This window comes from Mesocricetus auratus, unplaced genomic scaffold (assembly GCF_017639785.1).
Source record: "Mesocricetus auratus isolate SY011 unplaced genomic scaffold, BCM_Maur_2.0 Super-Scaffold_100004, whole genome shotgun sequence".
Classification (NCBI taxonomy): domain Eukaryota; kingdom Metazoa; phylum Chordata; class Mammalia; order Rodentia; family Cricetidae; genus Mesocricetus; species Mesocricetus auratus.
Window position 1 is genome coordinate 49,358,544 of NW_024429189.1, and position 27,848 is coordinate 49,386,391.

Below are 27,848 nucleotides of genomic sequence, written 5' to 3' on the forward strand. Positions count from 1 at the left end.
GAGGATTTTATTGCTCCTTTTTTATATACATACTGGTCATTAATTTACAGTAGTCTTAGGTACCTGTGAGTTTATAAGGTGAAGCAAAATAAAACTATTTTAAATTGTAGTTCACCTGTAACAAAACTAAAGAAAGTTTATTTTTAAAGTAAAAGGACTAAAGAAATTACAGAATTTTTTTAATAGCAAAAAGCAAAGAGGAAAATCCAAGATAAAAATAGGACACTTGCATAAGAATCAGACAGAGTTCTCATTTACTGGCCACCCATCTCCCTGTACTACCACCGTCATCTACTCACTGCCCAGTTGAGGCTCTCCTCGGCGCTCACCTACCCTATGTCTGCCTTCTCACTGGCCTCTAGCAATGCTTCAGTCACACTGGGCCAGCACGCTCTTCCCAAGTCCCATGACTATGCTCTTTTGCAAGGCCCTGTTGAATATGGTTTGCGTATACATCTATCCTGGGAACAGGTAACTGGTCTCTTCATTGTGTTCATTCTCAAGTTTGTACTAACACACATGAAACAGCCAACTTATCTAAATACCCGTTTCTTCACTGTCAACAATAATCTCTTGGGCAGAATGTGACCATTTACACCACTTGGTACATGTTGTAGTTTACATGTCAATTATTCAACAAGTGGGAAGCAAAGAGCAAAGGGAATTAGGAGACTTCTTACCTGCACGAGCTCATTGAGGACGACAGCGTCAAAACCAGAGAGGTACTGCACATAATACCTCTGCATTACGGGCCCGTACTTCCTGACATGTGCTCTAAGCTCTTCCATGTAAAAGATCAGCTCAGCAATGTGCCTTTGTGACAAGCCAGGAAAAAGGTTTCAGAGAATAAGTTCACTGTTGACTCAGAATATACTAAATGTTTCTGATATTATTTCTATAACTTTTCCCCTAAGATAGGCATTAATTTGGGGGGGGGGTGGTTCGAGACAGGGTTTCTCTGTGTAACAGCCCTGGTTGTCCTGGAAGTCCTTCTGTAGACCAGGCTGGCCTTGAACTCACAGAGACCCGCCTGCCTCTGCCTCCCAAGTGCTGGGATTAAAGGCGTGCGCCACCAACGCCCTGCCACTAAGAATGACAAAACAACTTTCTTATCACTACTATAATAGAGAGAAATATTAAAGGTCCTAGAGTTTTTGCATTCTAATTACATAATTTAACACATTACCAACATTTATTCTATTACATATAAGTCCTCAGACTCATATTAAACTGAACTGAAATAAACTGGAAATAGATGTTCCTCTAATGTGACTAACTTACTTATCTATAAAGTCATCTGCACTCTTCTTTGGCATGTTATCTGCATGACGAAGTAGCCAGATAATTTCATCACGGGCAAAAGATAATGCCATAAAAACAAAAAGTGCCTATTAAAAAAAAAAACAACGGTGATTATTCAATGTTTAAAGACCAAGATTGTTCATAGTCTTGCTCTAAGTGAAAAGTCCTTGGCAAGAAATAATACTAAATTTAAAAGGGGCGGTCAGTACAAGGCCGAGCACACAGATGAATGTGCATATAAGAAATGAGGAAAAGAGACAAGTGTGATGTTGAGCCTCAAGTCAGCAAATGCATTCTTGGCTCGAGCCTCTTTGATTTCCTAAGGAAGCCATGCTTTTTACTGTTGACAGGGCATATTTATCATCACTTACCTTGGGACCAAGTAGGCCAGGCTGATCAGAGAGGACAGTTGCCAGCTCTTTCAGTGCAGACCTTAAAAACTTGCGCCTTTCTCTGTGCATTGAGCCACTGTAGAGAAAGATATCATCACATGTCACCTGTGCTTTACTCGGGTGGAAAATGTAGGCACAGGGAACAACAAAGAATAAGGATGATCTGCTGTCGTCATCTATGGAACTGTGCTTCTCTTTCCCATGTCTTGTAGAAACACTGATGGATCAGACAGTATCACCATTTCATCTTCTCTAAGCTCATGGTAGAATTTGTAATCATGTATTTAACAACTATCTAATAATTTCACGAGGAAATTGGAAAGTTGTTTACAGGTCTTAAATACAGTCATTTCCGTATAATTCTTAATTTTAGAAGATTTAACATACTGCCAAAGTATGTTATGTTCTCACATTGTTTGCACTGGCGTAAGCATGCAGAGTTTTCATGCAGGTGTACAAAACTCAGCACAGCTTACAAGCACTGCCATGGGGAACAGAGCGGCAGTAGGAACTAACAGTTAGGACCTGCAGAGCACCTGCTACCCAACTAGACCATCCGAGTCTGATCCCCAGAACCCATATAGTAGACTGAGAGAACCAACTCCCCCAAGGTGTCTTATAGTCACAATACATGTGCTGTGGCACAAGCACACTCATGCACCTATGCCTATTCTCACTAAATACACGTTTAAAAAAAACTTTTTTAAACAGGTAATAATTAAAATAAAACCTTTTGTATGGAACTTCATTATTTTATCGGTATTTTGAAAAATCTAAGATCTATGCTAGTTATACTTACTTTTCCTTCAATTCACAGTTTTCATCTTCTACATCTGAATGTCACTAACCTGTCTTCATTTAACGAAGTACTATTTTAATAAGAAATTCATCACAGATGGGACTACTTACGCATGTGATACAGCCGCCTCCTTGCATTCTCTTATGTCATTAATACGTTTATTATAGCTGTGTACAAAGAAAATATGAACTGTATCAATCTTAATTTGAAAGAAAGTAAAAAAGAAGTGAAATACAAAAAGTCAATTTGAAATACTTATTTTCAACAGCAATAACTGACTAAGAAGTGATGGGTGAAGTCTGCCTAAAATGTATTTTCCGAGTACTCAAATAAAATTTTCTTAGAAAGATATTAGTTACAGTAAATAAAAAAATAAATGAAACTTTGTAATGCAGATTTTTATTAAATTTTATTATTTCCTTAAGCACTAAGATATATTAAAATTTCCTTTTGATGTAATTAAGTGATTTCCAAGTATCTCAAGTACTCGGAAAAAAAAAAAAAAGATTGCTGCTGACACTAGCAAGATCACTCATAAGCACAGATAAATTTCTAAAAGGATACAAATGAGGAATCCACAGCAGCTACTTTGAATGTGGGTGTTTTGTGTGGACAGAAAGCTAAAGCAGAAAGACATTTTGATTACTTTTTTTTTAAAAGACAGAACTATGGATTATTTTTACATTTTACACACACACTCACACACACACACACACACACACATGGATTTTTTTTTGGGGGGGGACATGTCTTTAATTCAGAATCAGTGACAGGTGGATCTCTGTGAGTTCAAGTTCAGTGTGGTCTAAACAGTGACTCCCAGAACTACATGAGACCCAGTCTCAAGGGAAAAAAAAGGCTTTTAATAAAAAGCAAAAGAAGCAGTACGCCAATATTAATTAGTTCAGATATACCACTGAAGTGTATGAATAAATAACTTCATGAATACTACTGATAAAAATTCAAAATTCATAAAAGGAGAAAAAAATTCCTGACAACTTAACCTAACTATTTACACTAAAATGAATCCTAAATTCTATATGCAAGCACTCTTAAGATTGATTTTTCTCTTTGAGAAAATGTCTAAAATTGACCTTTGTAATTAACACACTTTCATACTTATGATTTGACTATGACAATTCTTTTTAATGGGACTGATAACTCAAAAAAGAAAAATAAAGGAAGAAAAAGAAGGAAATGGGTTTGGGGTAAGGGACATGAGACCCAGGATCAAGGCTGAAGAGATGTTTTGGCAGTTCAGAGTATTTGCTACTCTTGAAGAGAACGGGGTTTGGTTCCCAACACCACAGGGCAGCTCACAACTTTACAAGCATCCGTAACTGTAGTTCCAGAGAATCCAATACCTTCTTCCTTCTACACCAACCAGCATGTACATAGTACACAGACACACATGAAGGTAAAATCCTTCACATAAAATACAAATAAATAAATCTTAAAAAAATATGTAGCAGGATAAAGATAGTTTTATGGTATCACTAGACTTACACCATGTATAAGTTCACCGAATATATACACATTAACTGGTTTACAATGTTGATGCATTGAAATGATTCTATAAAGCGGTAGCTAACATATTAAGGCATAATAGAAATTAAATTTTATCATTTACTATCTCAATAAAGTGAAAGCAGAGAAGCAACTTGGTAGTGTTTTTCTTATGACTAATATAATGACAGCAGTCAGAACACTGCTGCTTAGGAAGTAAGAATGGCGTGGTGGCTAGAGAGACAAAAGGGCATCTGTGAAGCAGACATCCTACACTTCATCTAGGTGAAGACTGCTCAATAAATTGCTCAAGGTGTACACAACAAACTATTTTCTCCAAAATAAGAGTGATGCTGGAAAACCTGTGTTTAGTTTGCATCCCAGGGTAATTCAAACACCCACTAAGACACAAGACTGGCTCAAATTATTAGTGCTAGACATACTGTTATTTTTTAAAAAACCAATAAAAGCTTCATTTTTTTCTTAACTTTATGAAATACTGAATTGGACATAAAACATATACAAATTTCACCTTTTTCCTGGTTACCACATCCAATATTGCAGCTAAGTACAAGGAATTCTGGGATACTCCATCTGTTTTTTATTTCAAAAGATTATATGACTGTTCTCACATGTGAATTCAACATGGCTCTTTATATACTGGCTACAGGTCCTCCAGAGAAATGAAGCTGTTAAGGACAGCAACAAAAGGAGCCTTCACAATCATTTTAGAGAAGTATCTGCTGCATGCAGAGGATGATTAATCTAAGTCATCTGGGCACACTATGCTGTCAAGAAGTGTGATCCCTGTGCCATGGTTAAGCTTCTGTAATTGTCACTCATAATTTAGTGACTTTTTTGGATTGCTTCAAATACTCTTATAAATACATTCAGTTCTTTATTTGGTAAACAGAGCGAGACAAGGTTCTCAATCCTGGAACTCACTCTATAGACCAAACAGGCCTCAAAGTCAGAGATTTGCTGGTCTCTGTTACTGAAGTGCTAGAATTAAAGGAGTGAGCCACCATGCTTGGAAATATACCCTATATTTAGCTTTCAGTAGTAATTATGTATAAAATCATGTATGAATTAAAAAGAGGACACATTTCACTAGAACACAAATTTTAAAAGGGTAAGAAACTCTGAAGATGTTTAATTAGTGAAAGTACGTGTAAGAGTATTATTTTTACCATTATCAGGCTGTTGTTAAAAGCGGCTTGCTGGGATCAAAACAGTTTAGTCCATACCTTCCTGCAGGGGGTAAACAACTCTCTAACTCCAAAATCTGTTACTAAAGACACAGCAGTCACCACCTTCTCCCCCCACCTCCCCAGCCCTGCCAAAAATAAACAAAATAAAAACAGCATACCCCCGAATGTTTACAAATAAATCTTCTGCAGCTTTGTGAATGTGGAAAACTTCGTCCCGAAAGAGAGAGAGGCAAGAGCTACTCTGAAGAGCTAGCTTCCAAAGGTTCAGTGCTGTAGCCTCTGTATTTAGCATCCCATGGCACAGAATAAAGCCAACTTCAAAGAAAAACAAGTACAAGTTAAAAGTACTGCACAGACAAGGTCGTTTGTTTGATTACGGGGTAACTCTCCAAAGAGGAGAAAACAACCTCCATCACTGAATGGAGGCTCCTAAGTGATTCATAACCTAATATAAACATACATATGCATATGTGCAAGTACACAAATGTATAATGACACATATGTATATAAACAACATTTTTAATTGTAATTTTCTATATTGTCCAGAGTAAATTCTTTGAAGATGCACTAACAAAAGGGAAAAAATTTTTAAAAGAAACATTAAAAATGCAGCAAAAAATCAGAAACTAACACATAATATGGTAATCATTATAGCTGTTAAAGTAACTGAAAATACAAACTATTGTAGTCACCAGAAGGAATGCTAGAGTAACGGCAGTGCTTGCCTCACCAGTTTCTCCCTTACTAACCTTTGCACACATTACCTCACGTGATTATTCTGTGTAGTAAAGAAGACAGTATCATTCTTTTATAGCTGAAGGAGTGAGAGCCCAGTAATACTAAAGTAACAGAGGCAGGCAGGATGTGGGAGGTGACATCTTTAACTACACTCAGAGGCAGGCAAGCAGTTAGTTCAAGTCTAGCCTGGTCTGCATAATGAGTCCCAAACTAGCCAGGGTTAGGCCAAGAGACTCTTGTTTCAACAAAATGAAAAGAAAAAAAAAAAAAAAAAAAAAAAAAGGAAGTCCAAGTATTAATCCTTAAAGTCCGACAATGGATTAAGCTGCTCTCTGTATATGAATTATAAGTATCTTGTACTTTTGGTTACCCAATCGGGAAATCCTACACAAATGTATAATGATATATATGTATGTGCTTATAAATGCCCTCTCTAGCTTCATTGCCTACTCATTCATCATTTACTTAGTTCTTGCTACATACGTACAAATACAAAGTTTCAACTTTTGTTGAAATTTTCCTCTTCCTTGATAGTCACTCCAATTTTTTTTTTTAACTGAATTCTAAAGTGCTGGCTAGTTTTGTGTCATTTTAAACAAGCAAGTGGCATCTAAGACACGTGATTCCCCAAGTGGAAAAGTGTCTCCATAAGGCAGAGCTGTAAGCAAGCCCGTAGGTTATTTTCTTCATTTGCGATTGGGAGGTGCAGCCCATTGAGAGTGGAGCTGCCCTGGGTCAGTCACGCGGTCACGGAAGCTATAAAGCAGGCTGAGCAAACCAGAGGATCAAGTCAATAAGCAGCACTCCTCCATGACCTCTGTTTCAGCTCCTGCCTTGAGTTCCTGCCAAGATTTCCCTCTGTGATCAGGACATATCATCTGAAATAAACTGCCTCAGGTTGTTTTTAGTCATGGTGTTTTATTACAGCTAAATCCTAACAAAGACAGTTGTCTGGCTATCCATACAGCTAGCCCTACTATTCAACCTGATTCTTCAATCATAGCTAAACATATAAAGCAAAAAAAAACATTAATCAAGCAAAATTAATACTTCAAATGTGTTGTCTTTCTTTAAAATCAAGTTAACAGACAAGGCATAGAAACATAAACTTTCTTGGAAAAATTTTAACATAACAAATCTGAAAAGCATAAAATTAAAATATGTAAGTGCAGGTAGTACGTGCTAGTAAATTCCTCTTTCATGTTTAAGTTAGTGTTACTGTAAGTACTAGTCTTTAATGAGATTTTGTATATATGCTGACTATTTGAAAATCTGCAGTCATTTTTAACTAAAACTTAATATCTAATTGCTAGATTGTGCTAAAGCTAATAAAACTATGAGCTTCTATGTCTAATACTTGTTTTTGTTTAAAAAAATTTCATTCATTGTTTTACTGAACTATCAAACCACAGGTATTAAAGAAAAATGGTCCTTGACCTTAGTTGGAGAAACAGTATAGTATGATAAACAGTTGACAGGTAACACATCAAGAAAAAAGCACAAACTACTCAAAACTATTCCCTCTGGTAGTAAGTGAGCAGCTGGAAGAATGAGCCTACTACATATACTACACCGACTCTCAGTTTCTATCATGTCTATTTTTCCAGTTTGTGAGCTGCCTAGGACCAGACAATAGTAATTTTATCCCTCATCAATCTATCAAACTGCCAAGCAATAAGTCATTTATCACATACAAATTAAAACCAAAACTTAGCTAAACAGATGTGACATAAGAAAATATTACTAAAAGCAAAAGTTCATTGTTGAAAGTGACTGGAGAAATGTAGCTCCCGAGTTTTGGCATTAGCTCTTCCCTGATCTCTGTCACTAGAGAGCTATGTGACCTAACTTTAGATTCTTCATTTATATGATTACTACTTTTTGATGTGATCAGTTTGAGGAATGAATGAGGCAAGTTACCAGGTATTTCCTCATTAAAGCTTAAACCTAATCCCGTAACTAACCCACTTTACTTACAGATAATCCATTTCTCCATTGCATCCAAGGAGAGATATTCACAAGGCATCTTAAAAAAAGAATAGACACACCTGTGCTTAACATAAATTCTTTAAACAATTTCCTACTTAATCTCTTTTCTCCTCTCTCCTCCCTAATTCTTATTGGTCAATTATTGGTTCATATACCACAAGAAATTTGAATACTGGATAAAAACTAATAATTATTTAAGCTTGCAGCCAGCAAAGGACAATGTGAGCTGCAGCCTTTCACATTTGCACACTGTCAACCATATTTGAACTCTACTGTTGCCAAACTGTCTTCTGGCAAATGACAAATTTCCAGTTTCTCAAACTCACTTTAAGAGTTTGCAATTGTCCAAATGATTTATTTTAGTCAAATGAAAAGAGATTCTTGTGCCTGGATCCTCTCCATCTCTACCCAAGTGAACCAAGGGTCTGTGTGTCTTCTCTGTAACAGTACTATCTATGTTCATACACCGAGACATAGTTGAAAAGAAATAAAGCAGACTATAATAATGATTTTCTCTAAGTGGTAAGACCTGATGTGTTTGTATTTTTCTTTATACTTGTTTACATCTTCAAATTTTTAAACAATGATAAGAACAATTTTTTAAAATTACATTTATTTGTGTGGGTATATACACCCATGTTGGCTTTCTCATTCCACCATGCCCTAGATCCTGGGAATCAAACTCTGGTTGTCAGGCTTAGAGGCAAGTGCCTCTATCCACTGAGCCAGCTCAGCTGAACATCAATTTTTGAGATCTAAGCAATTTCATTAAAACCCTGGGTGATTTTTTACAACACACCTGACAGACTAGATTAATTAGAAAAAGGTGCAATAACACGTTTAATGGATAAGTGAATATACACTTAAGAGGTAGAATGGACCGTACAGTGTCAGACTGGGCAGGGTTGAGCATTGTGCTGGGTGCACTGATGAGACTCAACAACTGAGCATTTCTCCACTGCTCTGCTGAAAGATTCCGTCTAGGATACACCATCTGAAGAGAAATTAGCGCATCTGAAAGAGACTGATAAAATAAGAAATAAGGTAAAGAATAGTATGCTTCTTTTCTGTGTAGACTCACAGGTAAATAAAAAGTTATTCATAAGCCATTATAATTTTTACCACCAAATTAAGTGATTTAATTCCCCAAGCTTGAGCCATCCCTTACATGTACTGTTACACATCTAAAAGATAGCTCCTACCTTGCTATGGGGTACAAATTCTTCCATCATCTTTTTTAAAGGGTTTTCATAGTCCACAATCATCTGACCAAGGCGTGGGTATTCTCGGTCACTTAAAATAGAAATATCAAATTCAAGTGAGTTACAAGTTATCAAATTAAGAACTTTAGAAGCATCTGTGTAATGTTTGCCTACCTTGCTCCATGGGTCATTTCATGTGCATAGTTGTATAATCCAATGATTGCCTTCCTTTCTTCAATCCGGGACAGCAATATCATTAATGTTGTATAGGTTACAGTCAAATCTAAGTAATTCTTTGTTAAATCAAAGTTCACAGTCTAGAAAAACAAAAACAAGTTTAACTCCTACTTGTCAAACTCTGAAACACACAACAATCTACATACTTTTTCTGTAACTCTTTGTTTATTCCCATTTCTGGATTTCTAATTTCTTTCTCTAAACATGTAAAATTAAGGAGTTAGAGGTAACAATTGTTTTGTTTATGACATAATTTTACAGAAAAAAGAAAAAGAACTTTGGCTACTATATTAAAGCTGGTAATAGATGAAAAGGACAAAAGCGTGAGAGAAAGAGAAACATTGGTACCAATCTCACCAAAGCAAAAAGGAGTATTTCATTTTTCATATTTTTGCTGTTAAGTTAATGGGCACATTTCTCAACTCACTCTATCTACAAAATGTCATATAAAGGAAAATTATCAAGTATGACTTTACAGAAAAATATTGTCCAGTTTTTATAGTTGGGTGTATTATGAATTAGGCTTATATTCAATAACATACAAAAAATATATGATAAAAGTTTTACTTTTAAAAAAGTTATTCAGCAAGCCAAATAAGCAATGCTATAACTTTATACTCTTATGTTTCTTCAAAGAAAAGCAATGGGTTCCCCGAGTTCTTTGGAAACTGAATTAGGAAAATTTCCCAAGAATGATACTCACAATATCAAAGAAGACTTGGCAAACATCAATGGTATTCAGCAAGTCACACACATGGTCCTGAAAAGGAAAGTTTATCAAACTTTTACCAGTAGGACTTTTGGAGGGAAGTACTGAGGACTAAAGCCAGAGTTTCTGGGTGGTATTCCTTCTATCACTGAGCCACATCTTCAGCCCCGAATAAATAAGTTTAAATTCAGAAAACACAAATGCATAAAGTATACTTTAGACTTTGGTTCTAGAATAATTCTATTTTTATTCATAAGTGACAAACAATTCATACAATTAACAAATACTAAATCAATTTCTGTAATCTTAAAGTTTACATACTAAAATACATACCTTAAATTCCATAACATCTACAAATGTAAAGTAATATAATGCCAGATTTTTCAGAATCTCTGATTTTTCCTTCTGTAGTTGTGCAAGCTGTTGCTGTAAAAACAAAATGAGAGCTTATTTTCAGAGAGAACAGAAGTATCGAGTTCCACTGTACACTACCTTTTTTTATGGTTGCTATATGGAAGCGCAAGCTTTTAGACTTCTAAATGATTAAGGTTTTTTCAAACCTTATCACTCGAGAGAGCAACTGCTAATGCGATCAGCAGCTGATGGTGGGAGGCCATAAAACAGATCAAGGCAGATTAGTACCAAACTTCACTACAACAGAAAACTGAAAAATGTTAGGAGAAAACACATTGAATGAACGCTTTAAAAAAATTAAAAACAAATCATGATTATGTTCACTAGAAGTGGAAGAAAAGATGAAAAACATTACAGCTTATACTACAAAAAACAATATGCTAGATAAATTTGGAACTTACCAAAAAGAACATCCAGGGAAAGCCACGTTACGCATGCAAAATAAAATGTAGATACAAACATAAAATACAGTAACGGTTCCCTAATCAGACCCACAGAACACAATATTTTAAACAAAAGCAAAAATCACAAGAACAAAAAAAGAATGAAAAAAAAAAGCAAGACTACAGTTTAGACATGAGAGAAGGAAATGTGAAAAAAGTATTCTAATCAAGCTGAATTACTGAACTTACAAGTATTACCTTTCCCTATTAAATCAACAATTACCATCATTTCTGGAAAACTAGTCCTTTCTGGTGCTTTATGTAACAGAGTGCCCAGGATTCCAGGGGGCCATCCAGAGCCTGAATGTTCTGTGTGCTGTCTAGTAAGTATCAGTTAGGGCCTGCCTCAATTAGAATGGCAGAAGGAGTTTCTGGCCCACCTCAGGCCTGATAAGAATCTGCCTTTAAAACAACATAGCTCTGGTGATCTACATACATAGGAAACAGCTGAGAAGCACTTAGGACGTGAGAAAACTACAAGAAAGTATTAAAAAATATTTAACATGGTGACAAAAGTCCACACAATTCTGAGGTTTCTTATAAGGTTATGTATACTTCATGGGAGCATTGAGAGAGATGCCTATACAAAACTATATTGAGCCATTATGACATCAGAAAGTTCACCAAAGTGAGCCTAACATCAGGAGATTTTTCTGGAAAAGATGATTAAAAACAGCAAGCAGTCTGGCAAACACCTTAAATACCTCTGTGTAAGAACATTTAAGGAAGGAATTGTGTCTGGAAAACATGAGTGACTGAAATCTCATTTCTCCCCACATATTCAAGAAGTTATGCACCTGCAGCGATGTATAACTCTGATGTGCAGATTCCTCTATGAGAATAGCTAACTATTTTGTTCAAAATATCTGTTTCAAAACAATTTCATGTTTCTCTACTTTTTTAATCACTACTACTCCAGTAGTAGGTGACTGACTACTTACAAATAATCTCGTCCTTCAATTACATCTTTATCTTGTTCAGTAACTTTACTAAACACATCCGACTGATATAATTCTTTTTCTGGCTTTTCAGTTCTATAAATTTGAGTTCCAGTGTACAATACAGAAAAGCAAGTTCAAAAAGCAAGATATGAAAAGCCAGGTGTTGGTGGCACATGACTTTAATCCCAGCACTCAGAGGTAGAGAAAGGTGGATTTCTGTGAGTTTCAGGCCAGCCTCATTTATATGATGACACCCAGGACAATGAGGACTATATAGAGAAACCCTGTCTCAAAAAACAAATAAAAAGATATGAAGAGCATAATATGGTTGCTATGGAACTTCTTAATCCCAATTTATTTCAATTGCACTAAGGTAATTATTAACAGTGTTTTCTTTTCCACCTCAATATCCTAATTTGAAGTTAATGACACATCATACTCTTATAAATAAATCTTAAGTCTTACACAAACCTTCATTCCATGTAATTTCTATATGAATTTTATAAAATTACATTACTAAATTTTTAAAAATTACATGTGCTACCTACAAAATCCAAAATAAACCTTGCAAAGTTAAATACTTAATAATAGCCAAGTGTCTCAAATGCGTTCTGTTCTCACCTGCCATTCTCCTTGTCAAAACAGAGATCCCCTTAGTCTAAATTTCTTGTTTAATTTTCTCAAATCATGTACTACTAGGCTCTGTATCAGCTACAGTGACTACATAGGATGTTCTAAGTGAGTGAGTTTTTAATGCTCTCTACAGTCTGGCCCCTTTACTTTTCCAGACTCATCTCCCCTATATCCTCCATAGACTTTACAGTAAACAAATTTTGCTATTTTCTATGCACAGCTCATGATTTCTAACTCTGTTTCCCTACAGGGATATTAAAACCTCACCATTTATATCTAAATCCCACCATCGTAAACCACTCAGCTTAAATGTTAATCCCATTTTCTAGAAGCCAACCTTGATGGTCATCCTTTCTAAATACAAACTCTTCCCTCCTGATGGCAGCCATTGTTTTCTAGCGTGTCCCTGTGAGCCCCAGCAAGAGAGACAGTGCTCAAGACTCAGGGTTTAGTTTCCAGTACTTAAACAGCTCTAATATAAGTTAAGTATACAATCCAAGTGTATTGAATAAAGGATCATAATGCAGAGTGCCAGATGACATATTTGGGAAGAAATGCTTTTAGAAAGTCCATTTCCAATTGTGCAAACAAAAAAGGGTAAGTGACTTAATAACTCAAAATCTAACATCTTTATCACATGGAAACTAATTTATACACTTAACCAAGGCAATTGTATAAACTGGCACATGACAACATTGAATAGTGGCTAACACCTAGAAACTATGCACTAAGTGTCAGGAGAATAATAAAGGAGGCCCCAGACCACTACTCCAAACAAGCAAAAACAAAACTATTATATAAGTAATCTTAATACTATCCATAATATTCAGAACAAACAAATATTTGCTAAGTATGTGCTGGGTGGCCAGCATTATTCCTAGTATTTCATAAGGATCACACAATATCTACCTAGTAGTCACACTTATGCTCCGTTTTAGTAAAAATAAACTTCATAAAATCATGCATAAAAGATATCAAATAATATAATTATTGAGCTTCAACTACAAAGGAAAAATTGAATTACATTTTAGTTTTCAAAGTCAAGATACACCTAAAAAACCATTAATGCCAGGTTCAAGGTTGGAGATGATTTAAAATATATGTGGGCAATAATTACTGATATATAGCAGAACATTAGAGGTTCTATCTGAAAATCAGGTATTCAACAATTTAAAAGCATACTCATTAATTAATTTAAAAGCATGTATTTATAACAGTAGCAAAATTATAGTTATGAAGTAGCATCGAAAGTAATTTTATCATTGGGGTCAGCACAACATGAGGAACTGTAGAGCCATAGTGTTAGGAGGGGTGAGAACCACTGCTCTAAATCCTACCTTGCTTCCCATTTCTTTCTCCCACTTATTTTAAGAAGGACGTGCATATTTATTCACTTTGTCACCTAACAAGTCTATCTGAACTAAATTCTACAACAAGAGGGTTTGTCTTCTCAGAACTTCAGCATCTACAGCCTATGTGCAGAATATACTATAAACAAGAAATCAATCATCCTCAAGTTCTCAAAGTAAAAATCACAAAGGAGGCTAGAAAACCACTTTTGTGACTAGAAAATGAACTCAAAACCTGGAATACATTAATTTCCCAGGTGAGTGTATCTTCATATAGTGACTGATTCCTTCAATAAATCCCTAAAGGTGGGCAAAATATTTTAACATGCCATTCCACAACAGGTAATTATAAAAGAAAGAAGTAACTAAAAAGAACAGCATGTGCATAAGGCCACTCCCAGCACTGGGGTTACAGACACACACTACTGAAGACATGGTATTAATGAGTTCACCAGACCCAAGATAAATGATAAATGGGTGTTTTATTGGGGAACAACTTACACAGATGATAATAAAAAACTGCCATGGCGTTCCTGCTCTAGAAGATGCAGTCTCTGCCCTTCCAATGTGATCCATGACCCAGGAGAGCCTGCCCTGTCACATCTGCACCTGAAGTCCCACCCAAAGAGGTGTGGCCACTAAAACTACACACTACCATACCCAGCATTTACATATGTGGTTGCTTGAGATACAAACGTGGCCATTGAGCCATCACCTCAGTTCCCACCCACTCTTAAGGTTTTTATCTCTCCCTGTCAATAATCATGTTTCCAAGGAAAAGCACCATTTAATGTACTATGTGTTTAAACATACATATATTCTTGGTACAATTAGGTGTAAGAAAACTCAACTAGCTGGGTCATAGAAGCAGAAAGCAATCCTCTGAATAAACTTCATTGACTATAGAATATCAGTTATTTCTCAAGATTGTATTTTATATATTTTAGTATATTTACACTTACTAAGCCACCAACCCTATTTAGCTTAGAACATCTTCATTATCCTAAAAATGTTCCCTGTGCTTACTGGCAAGTAATCTAGGTTTGACTCTCAGCCCTGTGCAAATAATAATCTACTTCCTGCCTTAATAAACCTCTCCTTTTCTAGACACTCCCTATAGCAAAGAATCAAACAGTATACACAGCCTAGTTTATTTGACTCCTTCACTTAGCACAATGCCCTTAATGTTTAGTTGTAGCATAAATATACATCAGTAGTGTTTTTCTTTGAGCTTCCAGAAATTCAGCTTGGAATGGGGGAGTGTTAATCCCATTCTGATTATTCATTAATCAGTTAGTTGATGGGCACCTGAACTGTTTTTACTTTGAAATTATGAATGATCAATGCTGCTATGAACATATCTTAAGACATTTTTATTTTGTTTGAAAAAATTTGGATTATCTTCAATTAGAACTGCTTCTTTTCCTGGTTTTCAGCTGTGATTCAGACAGCCAAGTGAATGAAATCTGATCACTAAATAACATCATTCATTGGGAACAAATACTACAAATTTATCAGACCTTGTGGGAAAAGCTGAGCGAAAGTATGAACAAAGACTCACTAAATGAACTATAAAGTATAATGAGGAATGTGCATACACACATGTAAGACATTCTTTGTTTGCTGCTGAAGTTAAATATGCAGTTGAGAAGCCAGTTCCACAACTATTTCTAGGCGGAAATTCAAAGATGGTGAGGAAATTATAGTCCCCAAATTTGCTTCAAGCCACAGGGACTCACCAACTGACAATGACAGGAAAGGGGTAAGATGTTGTGTTGTACTACAGGAAAGGCCATAGCTTTGAAGAGTCATGAGGATAGTGAGCCTGGTGGAGGAAATTAAAGATGGGCCTAGAACTCAAAACACCCATGGATTATCTGGGGCACACACTGACAAGACAGAATGTTAGTCCTTGATTGGCAAGTCAAAAACCAAAATTTGAATTTATCTTTTAAGTTATCTTGGCTTCTTTTAGTTGTTTTTGGACATCTATTGTTCTTGGAAAACTTGGAGATATTAGATGACATTAGAGAGAGAATGTACACCTTTACCAAATATCTGAACTTGGGAAGCCCATAATTATTCACCCTACCTTTTAAAAAATATTTATTTATTTATTATGTATAGTGTTCTGCTTGCATATATGACTGCAAGTCGGAAGAGGGCACCAGATCTCATTACATATGGTTTTGTGTCACCATGTCGTTGCTGAGAATTGAACTCAGGATCTCAGGAAAAGCAGCCAGTACTCTTAATCGCTGGGCCATTTCTCCATTTTTTTTTAAACTATCACTTATCATCATATCCTAATTCCTTTCTTATCCATTTTAGTTTAAATGGTCCATCATTACAATTATCTCTGGTTCTTCTCTTCCTCTTACGACTGCCCAATGAAGCCTACAGCAAGAGGAAGCACACATATGCTGACTTGATCATAATCTAGTTCTAAGATCATTAACAGTAACTGAGTCAGAACACTATTTCAGTTTCTACTTTCAAGTACTCTCCCTCTTTCCTCAATGGTTAATGAACTTTCTCAAGTCTCTTAAAATCCCCAACAATCAAAGTTCTCTTTGATTTTTAGCTTACCCCTAACTCTTGCCTGAGTTCTAGATTGGAATGTGCAATTTGTTGCCAGTGTCTCCACTCAGATTATTACTGGGTCCCTCAAGTCTAACATTAAGATTGAGCTGTTGTATATAGTCTATCAAGTTCCCATCAGGAAATACATACACTTATACTGAAGTACACTGCCACAATGTATGTATATATATATATATATATATATATATATATATATATATAATATTGTATATCTCAGTGATTCCTTCTAAACCAAAATTTTATTTGTTGACCTATATCTCTTAAACATCAGAGATTATATCTCCTAGACATCAGAGATCCAAAAATGAGTGAATGGTTTGGTCCATAAAGACAGACATGCAAGATGTCAAGGAGAAATGCTGGTTTGGTTTACTCCCCTTTTGCAGAATGGAAGGAATAACAAGAAAGGAGATTAGAAAACATGGCAATCAATGTTTGAATTATGATAGATAGTACTTGTTTCAACAGATATAACATGTACCTGAATGAGGTATGTTCATGAAACTGTAGAGCTGAAGACAAGACCCAAATAATGAAAGTGAAAGGAGAGTATAATGATTATAGTTTAAACAACCAAGTTACATGATAATGTCTCAGGGCAGGGAACACAATAGGAAGGAAAAAAAGAATAATGTTCAATATTAGAAACAAAATTTGCCGTTCAACCTGGAACTGTTCAAAGGATAGCAGACATTCAAATAATAGAAAACAGCATGTTGTTTTATCAAAGTCATAGAAGCAAAAGTGGGATTTCTCTTGAGGGGAGAAATCTACTTCACTGGTTTTGAAGTAAACTAGGGGGTTAAGGCGGTAATATAAATAACAACTACCATTTTTAAGCCATTTGTCAATGTGCTAAATGTTTTATGGTACATTTAACTCCTTGAGTTGGGAATTATCTTCATTTTAGACATATGAAAAATGATGCCTTCAGATGCCAACTGGTTTTGCCTAAAATCTCTTAGCTAGTAAGTGACCTCAAATTCTGACTCCAAAGTCCAGTCTCTAACCACCATACTACTCTTCACCCAGCGGGCATAACAAAGGCAGTCCTATATCTATCTATTCTAATATCACACTGCTGTATCCACTAGACTCATTATATTTTTAAAGCTAGGAATCTTATTCTTTTACAAGGTTACTTTGAGGAATCCTACAAAGTCCTAATGACAGTTGCATTAACATTACTTTTTAAAAAGCACTGGGATTTTTTTAATCTTAAAAAGATTTTGGGTCCTGCTATAAGTCCAAGGCAGTGTTTAAAACAAGCGAAAGTTGGTACCAAATAGGCTAATTCATCAAATACTTGATATTCTCTAGTATCAGGCACCAGGGATTAAAAAACAAACAAACAAAACAACAAAAAACTGTTTAAAAAGGTAATTGCTACATAGCTTCTTATAATATTGTGCTGCCCTAAGAAGTAATATCCATAACTTAAAATATTCTTCTTTGGTTGAAAATATGATTTTCAGCGGGGTGATGGTGGAGCACGTCTCTAATCCCAGCACTTGGGAGGCAGAGACAAGTGGACGTCTGTGAGTTCGAGGCCAGTGTGGTCTACAGAACAGGACAGCCAGGGCCACACAAGGAAACCCTGCCTCAGAGAAGAAGAAACAATGACTTCACAGTGTTTTGGCAATTGCCTGTGTTCTGGTCCAGAATCCCCGTATCACCTTTGCTGCCCTCTACTCTCCAACAACGCCCTTGTTCTTAGACCCTAAGATATATTCAACACATTTATAGCAATGATTATCATTTTTCAGTTACATTGGGAAATAAAAATCACAATATTATATGCAAATACACAATAGGAAGATTCTGTAATGACTTTTTTTTTACACTTTTGTTTTGTTTACATTTTGAAACATGTTGCCCAGGATGGCTTGCTTGTAACTGAGAATGACCTTGAACTCCTGATATTCCTGCCTCCACCTCCTACGAACTGGGATTACTGGGTAGTATTTTCTTATTTTAAAAACGACAAAGTAGATTCTATATGTAAATACAAAGAAAGAAACAGAAGGAAAAAATTAAGTTACAATTATTTGAAAAAATAGCAAGAATTTTTACATTGAACATGGACGATATGGAGATTTAAAGAGTTTCCTATGAAAAGTAGTATTGCTTTAAGTGGGTTTCTCCTGCATTCCTCATACTGGATCATAATAGATCTTCAGATATCTAGGAGAAATAGGGACATCTCCACAGCTGAACTTCAAGATAATGAAAAATAATAGTTCAATAATTTGGACAGTCTAAAAATAAATGAAATATACCAAAATGCACAGCCCAGCACATATGAAGACAAAATAAGTGGCCTCTGTAATTACAAAACTGGTATGTCATAATTATAATGAAATCTCATTTTATCAGCTTACTTTGAAGCATATGAGGCTTTTAATTCAACATTACAGCTGGGGGAAGAGCACCCCTCATTCTTTGGTACAGTTTCTCCCCCTAAATCCATAATTAAATAGACCACAAAGGGTCCTGAATATGAAAACAATGAACAAGGTTGCCTTTCACACCACCCTGCTGCCAACAGCAGTGCTTTCTCTGATATACACCGGAAAGTTGTGCTTAAGGCTTCCAATAGAGTTAAAATGCTTAGAGACGATGAGGCCAGTTACTAAAAGGGGACCAAAACCAGAAACATTTTTAACTACAACGTTGTAAGAGTAACCCTTTTAAAGAATCTACTTTAGAAACTTCAAAAAACAGGTTTAATTAGTATTAAAACAATGTTTATTCTTGAGTTTCTTTTCTTAAGTGGAGTACAAGTATTATTTAAAGCATGAATCAAACAGAAATAGTGCCAATTGTAGGATAAGCATAAGCACATTCTGTGTGTGGTACAAAGACTACAGTACAGAGCAGATGAAAATCTGCCACTTCCCATCAACTCCAGGCACTGTTGTTATTCAAATCTTTAAACTTTCATTAACTAGTCTTGTTTTGAGATAGGGTTTCACTACATAGCCCTCGATGGCCTGAAAATCACTTGGTTGACCAGGCTGACCTCAAACTCACAGACCCATCCGTCTCTGCCTCTTGAGTGCTGAAATAAAACATGCAGCTTTCATGAACTAATTTTATGAAAGTGAAAAATAATTACAAAGCTCAACTTCTTATTTTCTAATCTAAACTAGCTAGGAGTCTATCACAATATTTTAGCAGGCTCAGACCAAAGCTGAGATAAGACCTCTTAAAGAGTCAATACATGATACAATGTGTATTTAAAAACAAAACAAAACAAAAAAACCAGACAGCCCAGAGTATCACCCATAGAATAACTGTAAAAGCATGTGACAAACAGGCCCCGCAGAGTAAACTGTACATATAATCCTAACAGTTAACACCATGACATCAATCTTATAGGTTCAACACAGAAAAGCACACATCACAGCAAGTTTACTCATAAATGTATGCATTAAAAGCAAAGTATATACATATAACACAAAAATGTTCACAATACTATTATTCATGGTCAAGAAAAGTAAAAATATAAACATCTATCAACTTATGAATGAATCCATAAAATATTTTATATTCACAGTGGAATAATTTTCACAATAAAAAGAAACGAAGTGTGAAACCACCAGCATTTGGATAGACCTGGAAAGCATTGTACTGAATGGCAAGCTAGTCACAAAGCATTACATGTCATGATTATATTTACACAGGAGTTCTAGAATAGGCACAGACACTGAAAGTACATCAGTGCTTGTCTAGGACTGGGAGGCTGGCAGGGAATCAGGTATCCCGAATGCTCAGTAATCAGAATTTCTTCTGGGTGATTAACTGCTCTAACATTGACTGAGTTGTTGAATACATTTAAAAAAAATCAATCAACAGTTTACTTCATGTGGGCCCTGTGACTCAGAATTATTCTGTGAAGATACTAAAAACCCTAATCCATACACTTAGGAGGTAAACTGTACGGCATGTGAAATGCTTCTAAATAATCAAGAATTTTGATTTCATGCTTTTAATATTGAAAAGGGGAGAGAAACTATTAAAGAACAAAGACCTGCAGAACATTATTATTATAAGCAGTTTGCCAAGCATACTGAGAACAGTACTTATTGGCTCTTTCAGATAATGTTTATTATTATTAAATAGTTAATATATATCTATCTAATCAGCTCCTCATAAGATCTTACATTCGGTATATGTGCCATATGAAAACTAATATATGCTAGTATGTTAATATAAGAGATTTTCTGTCACTTTAATAGGAACAAGTATATACTGAATTAAGTGACAGATTTTCATTTGTTATTTTGGATGAGTATGTAATCTTTCAGAAAGAAGAGCAAATTAATGTTCATAGCTAACACCTTGTCCTTTCCATTGAGACTGTCAGACAGTCTCACTATGTAGTCCTGGGGCCCTGGACCTTCCTATTTGACCAATCTGACCTGTCAACAAAAGCTGCCTGCCTCTGCCCAAAGGAGTGCACCACCACACCCGGCAATACAAATGAATACATGCTTTCAATGTACTTTGTTTTAATTTTGGTTATATGGAAATTATCAATGAAATATCATCATGCTGTTTTTTTATTTTTGTTTTGTTTTGCTTTTAATTATCCACATTAAACAACTCTCTTTTTAAAATGTATACTCTGAATAAAAATTTTCTATCAGGAACTCTTTGTATTCCTTTATGCATTCAATTATAAAATACTAATACAATCTTTTATAGAACCAAGATTTTTACTAACCCTAACTTTCAAAACAAAATAGACTTTAAAAAAGTATTTAAAGCCGGGCGGTGGTGGCGCACGCCTTTAATCCCAGCACTCGGGAGGCAGAGGCAGGTGGATCTCTGTGAGTTCAAGGCCGGGCTGGACCAACAGCCTCCAAAACAATACAGAGAAACCCTGTCTCATAAAAACAAACAAAAAAACCAAAAAAACAAACAAACAAACAAAAAAGTATTTAAAAAGCATAAGAAACCCAAACCAAGACTTTTCTAAAGCACCTGACTTATTTTTACTAATTCTGACTAATATTTCTTTCCACATTGAGATGTTTTAAATATTAGCAACAAGGAAAATATAAATCTTCTATGATCACATACCATTAGAGGATAAAATGAGACAATCTTTTAAATATCTTTTAAATATTTAAGATTGGGGCACTCATAAGGGGAAATTGCTAGAATAAATTTTTATATAAAGCGAAAAAGAAAGCAAGGGTTGCAGTATGGGAATATCAAAGGGAAAATAAAAGCAAAATGATGACTTATATTCAAGTCAATAAAGCTTTTATAAATATGTTACAATAAAACAAAATTTTAGAATTGGTTATTCCATAAGATTACTATAAAAACTGTCTCCCCTAAAACATACCAGAAAGACTAAACATGACCAAACTTTGTAAGAGAAAAATTCCAAAGGAACTAATACAGGGAGGAAAGACCCCGGTACCACAGCCTTGCTAACTTCAAAATGCTTTTGTAAACCAAGAAAGTGCCAGAAAAGCAAACACATCTTAAAAGTAAAAACAGCTGCTTACTAAAGTCATAAAAGCTCTATAACACCATTGCCAACTTCAAAAGAAAATTAAGTTAATGATACAAGTATAACAAGATGCCCCAAGCAACCACACACATATTTGGGGTGCTATTTATCTATACATTAACTATTCTTGTTGTAACTTCAAAGAAAATAGTGTAAGAAATGTAGCTAGAAGGTTTTCTGGTTTCAGAGATATGAATACTGTCTTTAAAAGCATTTAAGCAAGGTCTAAAATCTGTGCATCAAATGTTGCACACAGCATTAGATGAATGGGAGATACAACACTCCACTGAACATTGCTCTTCTCAGACAAGTGACGCCAAGTAGAAAATTGGGACAACTTACATTGTTGTTGCGCGTTTCTACAGCAGGAAATTTTCTGACTATGAATTTCACAGCAGATTCCAGGTTTTTGTCAATAAGGTATGATGGTTTAGCCTTGGGGTCTCCACATGCCTAAAAAAACAACAGTAATGAAAAAAGTGAAATGTATCTTCCTAAAATCAAGGAAGAATAACAAATCTGAAATCAGAAATTAGAAAGATTTATTGTTTTTGGTGAGCAGGTGATAAAATGAACAGGCAAAGTGCAGGGATTGTCACAGCTGAAATATGCGATGGAGACAGTACAGAGATGTTCTTCTACTGAAAAAAACGCATGGAAAGTTTCAAAGCAGTTAGCGCAGAACAGCAGTGAAGGAAAAAGCTCAAACCTAAAAAAAGGAAAAGAAAATGAAAAACCTTTTTGGTTTGAGGTAGGTTTGTATCACCTGAAGCTAATAAAGTATTACAAAATCAAATATTAAGTAAAGTCCTAGAAATGTTTCTAAGTGTTAATAAAGGATTATGTTTGAAAATGTCTTTTCCAAAATGTTTTCCTCATTCACTGTCAACGTTTTAATTCAAGAGTCCTAGTTCAGAAGAACAGGAAGCTGCTACCACTGAAGTTGGTCTGCACTCCTGACGCATGTTGCCTACTTCTCTGGCCATCTGCTTTACAACACTGTGTTCCCTCATACCAGCAGCACCTCAAGCAATGCACCTGTGTCTGTCCTCTCTCTCAAAAGCAAGGGTATGGAAATGTCCCCATCTGACCAGATCAGCAATGTGAGCTCCTCTGCAGTGACCCGGAAAGCACTACACAAGCAGCAAGAATCAACAGTAGAGTATGCGACAGGCAACTGCTTGTGTGACTTGCTTTCTCTTAGGGAAATCATATCATCCTAATTTTTATTCCACTTTTAAGCCATATGCTACTACAGTGATGTCTGCCGTGTGTGAGGAGATACAGTATTGTAACCTGACCTTCTAGTTTACTATGGCTATGTTGTGGATTACAGAAAGAGAAGTTATGAAACATGAGACTGATCTGAAAGCGGGCAAGCGGGCAGAGGGAAGGTGAAAAGCTTTGCAAACCTTCCAAACTTGTCCTTGCTGGGGAAGCATTGTAATAAAAAGAGAGAAAATTACGTGTAAACAATGATTGTCAAACTATGACATACTTTTCAGTAAAAAACTTATGCACTGCAGACTATGAATAACAATACAAAATGAGAACTGTATGGTGCTACAATTTATAAGGTACTTAAGTAGCAAGTTCTATTATACAATAGATTTATATAGTTTATACTATTCATATAGATTTAAATACTACCGTGTAGGTGTACAACCATGTCAGTTTCTTAGGGGTCTTTCTAAACCAACTTAAAATAACACTAGGAAGAAGGAAAAATAAAGACTACATGCAGCTATAAAAATAGGAGCAAAACCATTAGTGAAATTTTACATACCTTAAAAAGAAACGGTAGCCAAGAATAAAAATGAATTGTTACACGTTGAACTTTGTACTTCAGCTCAAATTGGAACTATTTTTCAAATATCACCTAGCTTCTAATCCAAAGTATAAAATAAAGAAAGCCAATAAAAACATTCCTATTTTTATTCATGGAAATAGGAATGCAGTGCCAATTCTCACTATAATTAGATCACACCATTTTTTTAAAGTTAGAACTTTAACTGACAAGGCTACTATGCAAGTCCATTTCTACATAATATTAGCATAAACTGGCTTTTCCTCAGACTGTAGTATCTTTGAGATAGTTTCTTATACACTGTTCTTCTAGTTTGTCATCTTTTTTCAAGATATCATATGTAACATAATCTAGACTCACATAGCCAAGGCTCACACAAACTAAGAAACTGTCCTTTAAAAGCAGCTACATATTAGCATTTTCTTATATAAAGCATGCCTAAGACAGTACAGGATCCTAAAGTAAATCAATATGTCGACTTTTCATGACGTGTATCTTTTATATTCTAATTATTTAAAATTCAGGTATTTAACAGTATTGGCAGCTATCAATAAAAATACCCATTTCCCAAAATCACAAAAGAAATCTGTATATAAACAGCTCTTCTTACACCGAAAACAGAATAAAAAAGGAACTTCAGTTCAGTGGACAAATAAAATTATACATAACTTCTTCTATAAGTTATTAAGTTATTCTTTGAATGCTGCTCAGTGGGCACACGTGTGAGCATCCCTGAGATGTGACACCAGACTCTGCTAAGCAGTTAGACTCCAATCTCTACCACTTGCTAGCTCTGGGGCTTCACATTTATAATATTCCCTAGTCTCAGTTCCTTCTTCTGTAAGAGGCCAAAGGGAGAGTACTTACCTCACATTATGGGGGTTTGAGAAGCTTAGGTAATCTATGTAAAGCATTTAACAAAGTGACTAGCACATAAGTGCTCAAAAATGTACACTGTTATTAGGAATGGCTATAATAAATAAAGAATATGACAGTCACCTAAGTGGAGGTCTACTATGGAGACTGATCGTTGGGAGGTCTGCATCATGGTATCTAGAAGCAGCACATAGTGTGACTTCCTTAACAACTTAAGTCCCTCTCTTAACCACATTGTTTCTCTCACTTACCCTAGGTCAACATACTATATTTGTTTTACTTATGGAAAGAATAATAGATTTATGTTTCAGGTGCTGAGAATTGAACTTGGGAATACAAATATGCTAAGAACATATTCTACCACTATATCCAATAGCCCAAGAACATGAGTGTTAAAACAGGGTGCCCATATTCAAGTCCTGGCTAGGTCACATAATAGCTGTAAAACCATGAGTTAATGATTTTACCATTCATCTCTTGGTGTCTTTTTCTACTAAACTGGAGACAATAATTATACTGTGTCCTAAAAACTTCTATATTCATTACACAGGTGTGAAAAACTTACAGGTATATTTCACATACAATGAACGTTAAAAAATAAACATAATACAAATATAAGGAATACACAAAAGTTCCATTCTACTTTTTCTAAAATTAACATACTCAACATATTTACTTCACAAAAAAACATTTATATGAGGAATACTTAGGAAAAGAAAAGTACATGAAAAACTAAACTATGATCTGATTAAGTCACCCAGGTAAGATACATACTAGCAAGGAGCTCTAACTATTAACTCAGTTATGGTTTTCACATAATACTATCACAGTAGAAAAATCTAACTGACCAGAAATCTGTTTATAACGATCAATATTCTTCACTACTGTTTTAGAACAGAAACTGTCAATATATCTGAAAGCATCTCATGCTATCAAAATTATAATTAATCCTTTACTTTTGATTAGTCATCCTAGAAGTAAATCTTTTTTATACAATTACAAACATCACTACACTTAGCTACTAAAGCCATCTGTACTAATATATCCAGAAAGGTTCACAACAAAGATTGAATCTAAACAATGTTAATAAAAGGTCAAAGTCCCTGCTGTACAAGCACAAAGACATGAGTTTAGATCCTAGTAACTAAGTAAAAGCCCTGTGTAGCACTGGGGTAGGTTAGAGACAGGCAGATCCATAGTCCTGATGGCTAGCCAGATAAGCCTGAAACAGAGCTCACACAAAAGTGATCCCAGCACTTGGAATGACACCCTTTTAATGCCAGCACTAAAGAGGTGAGACAGGAATGGATATGGCTGGACAGAGAGAGGAATATAAGGCAGGAGGAGACAGGTAGGAGCTCATGACAGTCTGGGGAGCAGTCAGTCTGAAGAGGCAGTCTGAGGACAGGATAGCCCCTTAGGTCTGAGCATTGTTAGAGGTGAGAATTCTCTAGTGGCTTTGCTTCTCTGATCTTTCAGCTTTAACCCCGATAGCTGACTGGGAGTTTTTATTATGAAGACCAAAGAGAATTCATGCTACAACATTTTTACCATAATTCAGCTGCTCAGAACTGACTGATTTGATAAGCTTTTAAAAATATATATATATATATAACAACAGTCTTGAATTCCAGGATCACTGGTTACTATTCCAATTTTTTTCTTCCTGTACCTGCTATATTTTGGTCAGTCAATCTACTTTAAACTAATAGTTTCCCTGAGTTTGAGTAGGGAAAAAAAGAAATACTTCACTAATAGTTTAGGCTAAGAGGCCAAGAGAAAAGTGTGTCAAAATTATTAGAAATGCTTTCATATCATGTATTTTTATTAATAATTTTAGTTCTTAATTAAAGTTAGTAATTGCAGATCTAAAGATAAAGAAATTATAATATCTGTTCTCCAGGCACAAATCTTGGTAAAATCATGATCTAAGAGGATCAAACCATAACATCCTTCAAAATCACTTACTAAATTTTTTTGTAATTCTGGGTTGAAGAGATGGCTCAGGAGTTAAGAGCACACACATGGTAGTTTACAACCATCCATAACTCCAATTCTAGGGGTTTGGAATCAATAACTCTTCTGACTTCCTCAGGCACCAGGCACACACATGGTGCAAACATATACTTGTCATGAAACAAAGGGTTGTGTAAGTTTCATACACTGACACAGTCGTGCCCAATATTAAATAGATCTTTAAAGAACCACTGCAGAACATACTTCTGCAATTACTCTGTATGGACACTACCCAGATGTCAAGTAGAAAAAAGGTACTTAAGAAATGCTTCTAAAGCTGGAACAGAGCTGGACTTACTGGGAAGGGGTGTGTTCTGTTCCAAGACCCAGAAACACATAACAGCAGCCAACATTTATTCAGTTATTCCTTTTTTTAAAGCTTAAAGGGGGTAGGCGAGAGGAGAGAGTGTGTGTTAATTGCAGGTTATCTGTAGAGCCCAAAGGAGGATGTTGGATCTTCTGAAGTTGGAGTTATACATTATCTGTGAGCCAGATATGGGAGCTAGGAAACCAAACTCAGGTCCTCTGGAAGAGCAGTAAGAAACCTTAATCAGTGAGCCATCTCTCCAAGCCCATTTATCCCTTGTTAAATTTGTACAGTACAGGCACTGTACTAATACTTGACATAAATAAACCCACTTGATTCTCAAACTATGAGGTTAGTAACAGTATTGTACCTTGTGGTAGAACTGGAATATCTACTTAAGTTCCCAAGAATGGATATCAGTAATACTGAGGACTGGAGATACAGCATGGTGGTAGAGTGCTAACCAGCAGAGCTAGTAAGGCTTCAAAAAGGCAAAAGATAGCAGGTCAGCATCTAACAGGCCCTGAGGACAGGTACATACCATGAAGACATTTTGTGTTTACAAGAGAGCCCTGTGCAACCTTCCAAAATATCGTTATAACCTAGCTGACAAACTGAATCCTGACACTCCTGTGGGGGGGGGGGGATAAGTCAATTGTAAGTAAGAACTAGTAATCTCACTTTATAAATTATCGTCAATAAGGACAAATAATTTGGTCAAGATTAAAACAAATTAGTATTAAAGTTTCATCTAGAATGTGACTCTTAGCTCCCAAACAATGTCATAAGTACAGGAAAGTAGAGTTTGTTTGACTATTTTAAAAGTTAAGTTTGGCTACATGG

At 35.5% G+C, this 27,848-nt stretch overlaps 1 protein-coding gene across 4 annotated transcripts in view; it reads right to left on the bottom strand.

The window, feature by feature from the left end:
- Nckap1 (NCK associated protein 1) overlaps positions 1–27,848 on the bottom strand; it is a 70,000-nt gene that overhangs the window by 36,708 nt on the left and 5,444 nt on the right. Inside the window, exons 2-14 of one of the 4 annotated variants that reach the window (XM_040745696.1) lie at positions 23,412–23,429; positions 22,342–22,452; positions 10,419–10,505; positions 10,080–10,136; positions 9,314–9,456; positions 9,140–9,230; positions 8,824–8,961; positions 7,926–7,974; positions 5,369–5,525; positions 2,604–2,660; positions 1,674–1,770; positions 1,282–1,388; positions 681–813 (exon numbers count right to left, since the gene is read on the bottom strand). In XM_040745696.1, the coding sequence (XP_040601630.1) occupies positions 681–813; positions 1,282–1,388; positions 1,674–1,770; positions 2,604–2,660; positions 5,369–5,525; positions 7,926–7,974; positions 8,824–8,961; positions 9,140–9,230; positions 9,314–9,456; positions 10,080–10,136; positions 10,419–10,505; positions 22,342–22,452; positions 23,412–23,429 (1,245 nt within the window). Of the gene's footprint in view, positions 1–680; positions 814–1,281; positions 1,389–1,673; positions 1,771–2,603; positions 2,661–5,368; positions 5,526–7,925; positions 7,975–8,823; positions 8,962–9,139; positions 9,231–9,313; positions 9,457–10,079; positions 10,137–10,418; positions 10,512–22,341; positions 22,453–23,411; positions 23,430–27,848 lie in introns of all 4 variants that reach the window. The other 3 variants (XM_005065111.4, XM_040745697.1, XM_005065112.4) reach the window with 3 other exon arrangements.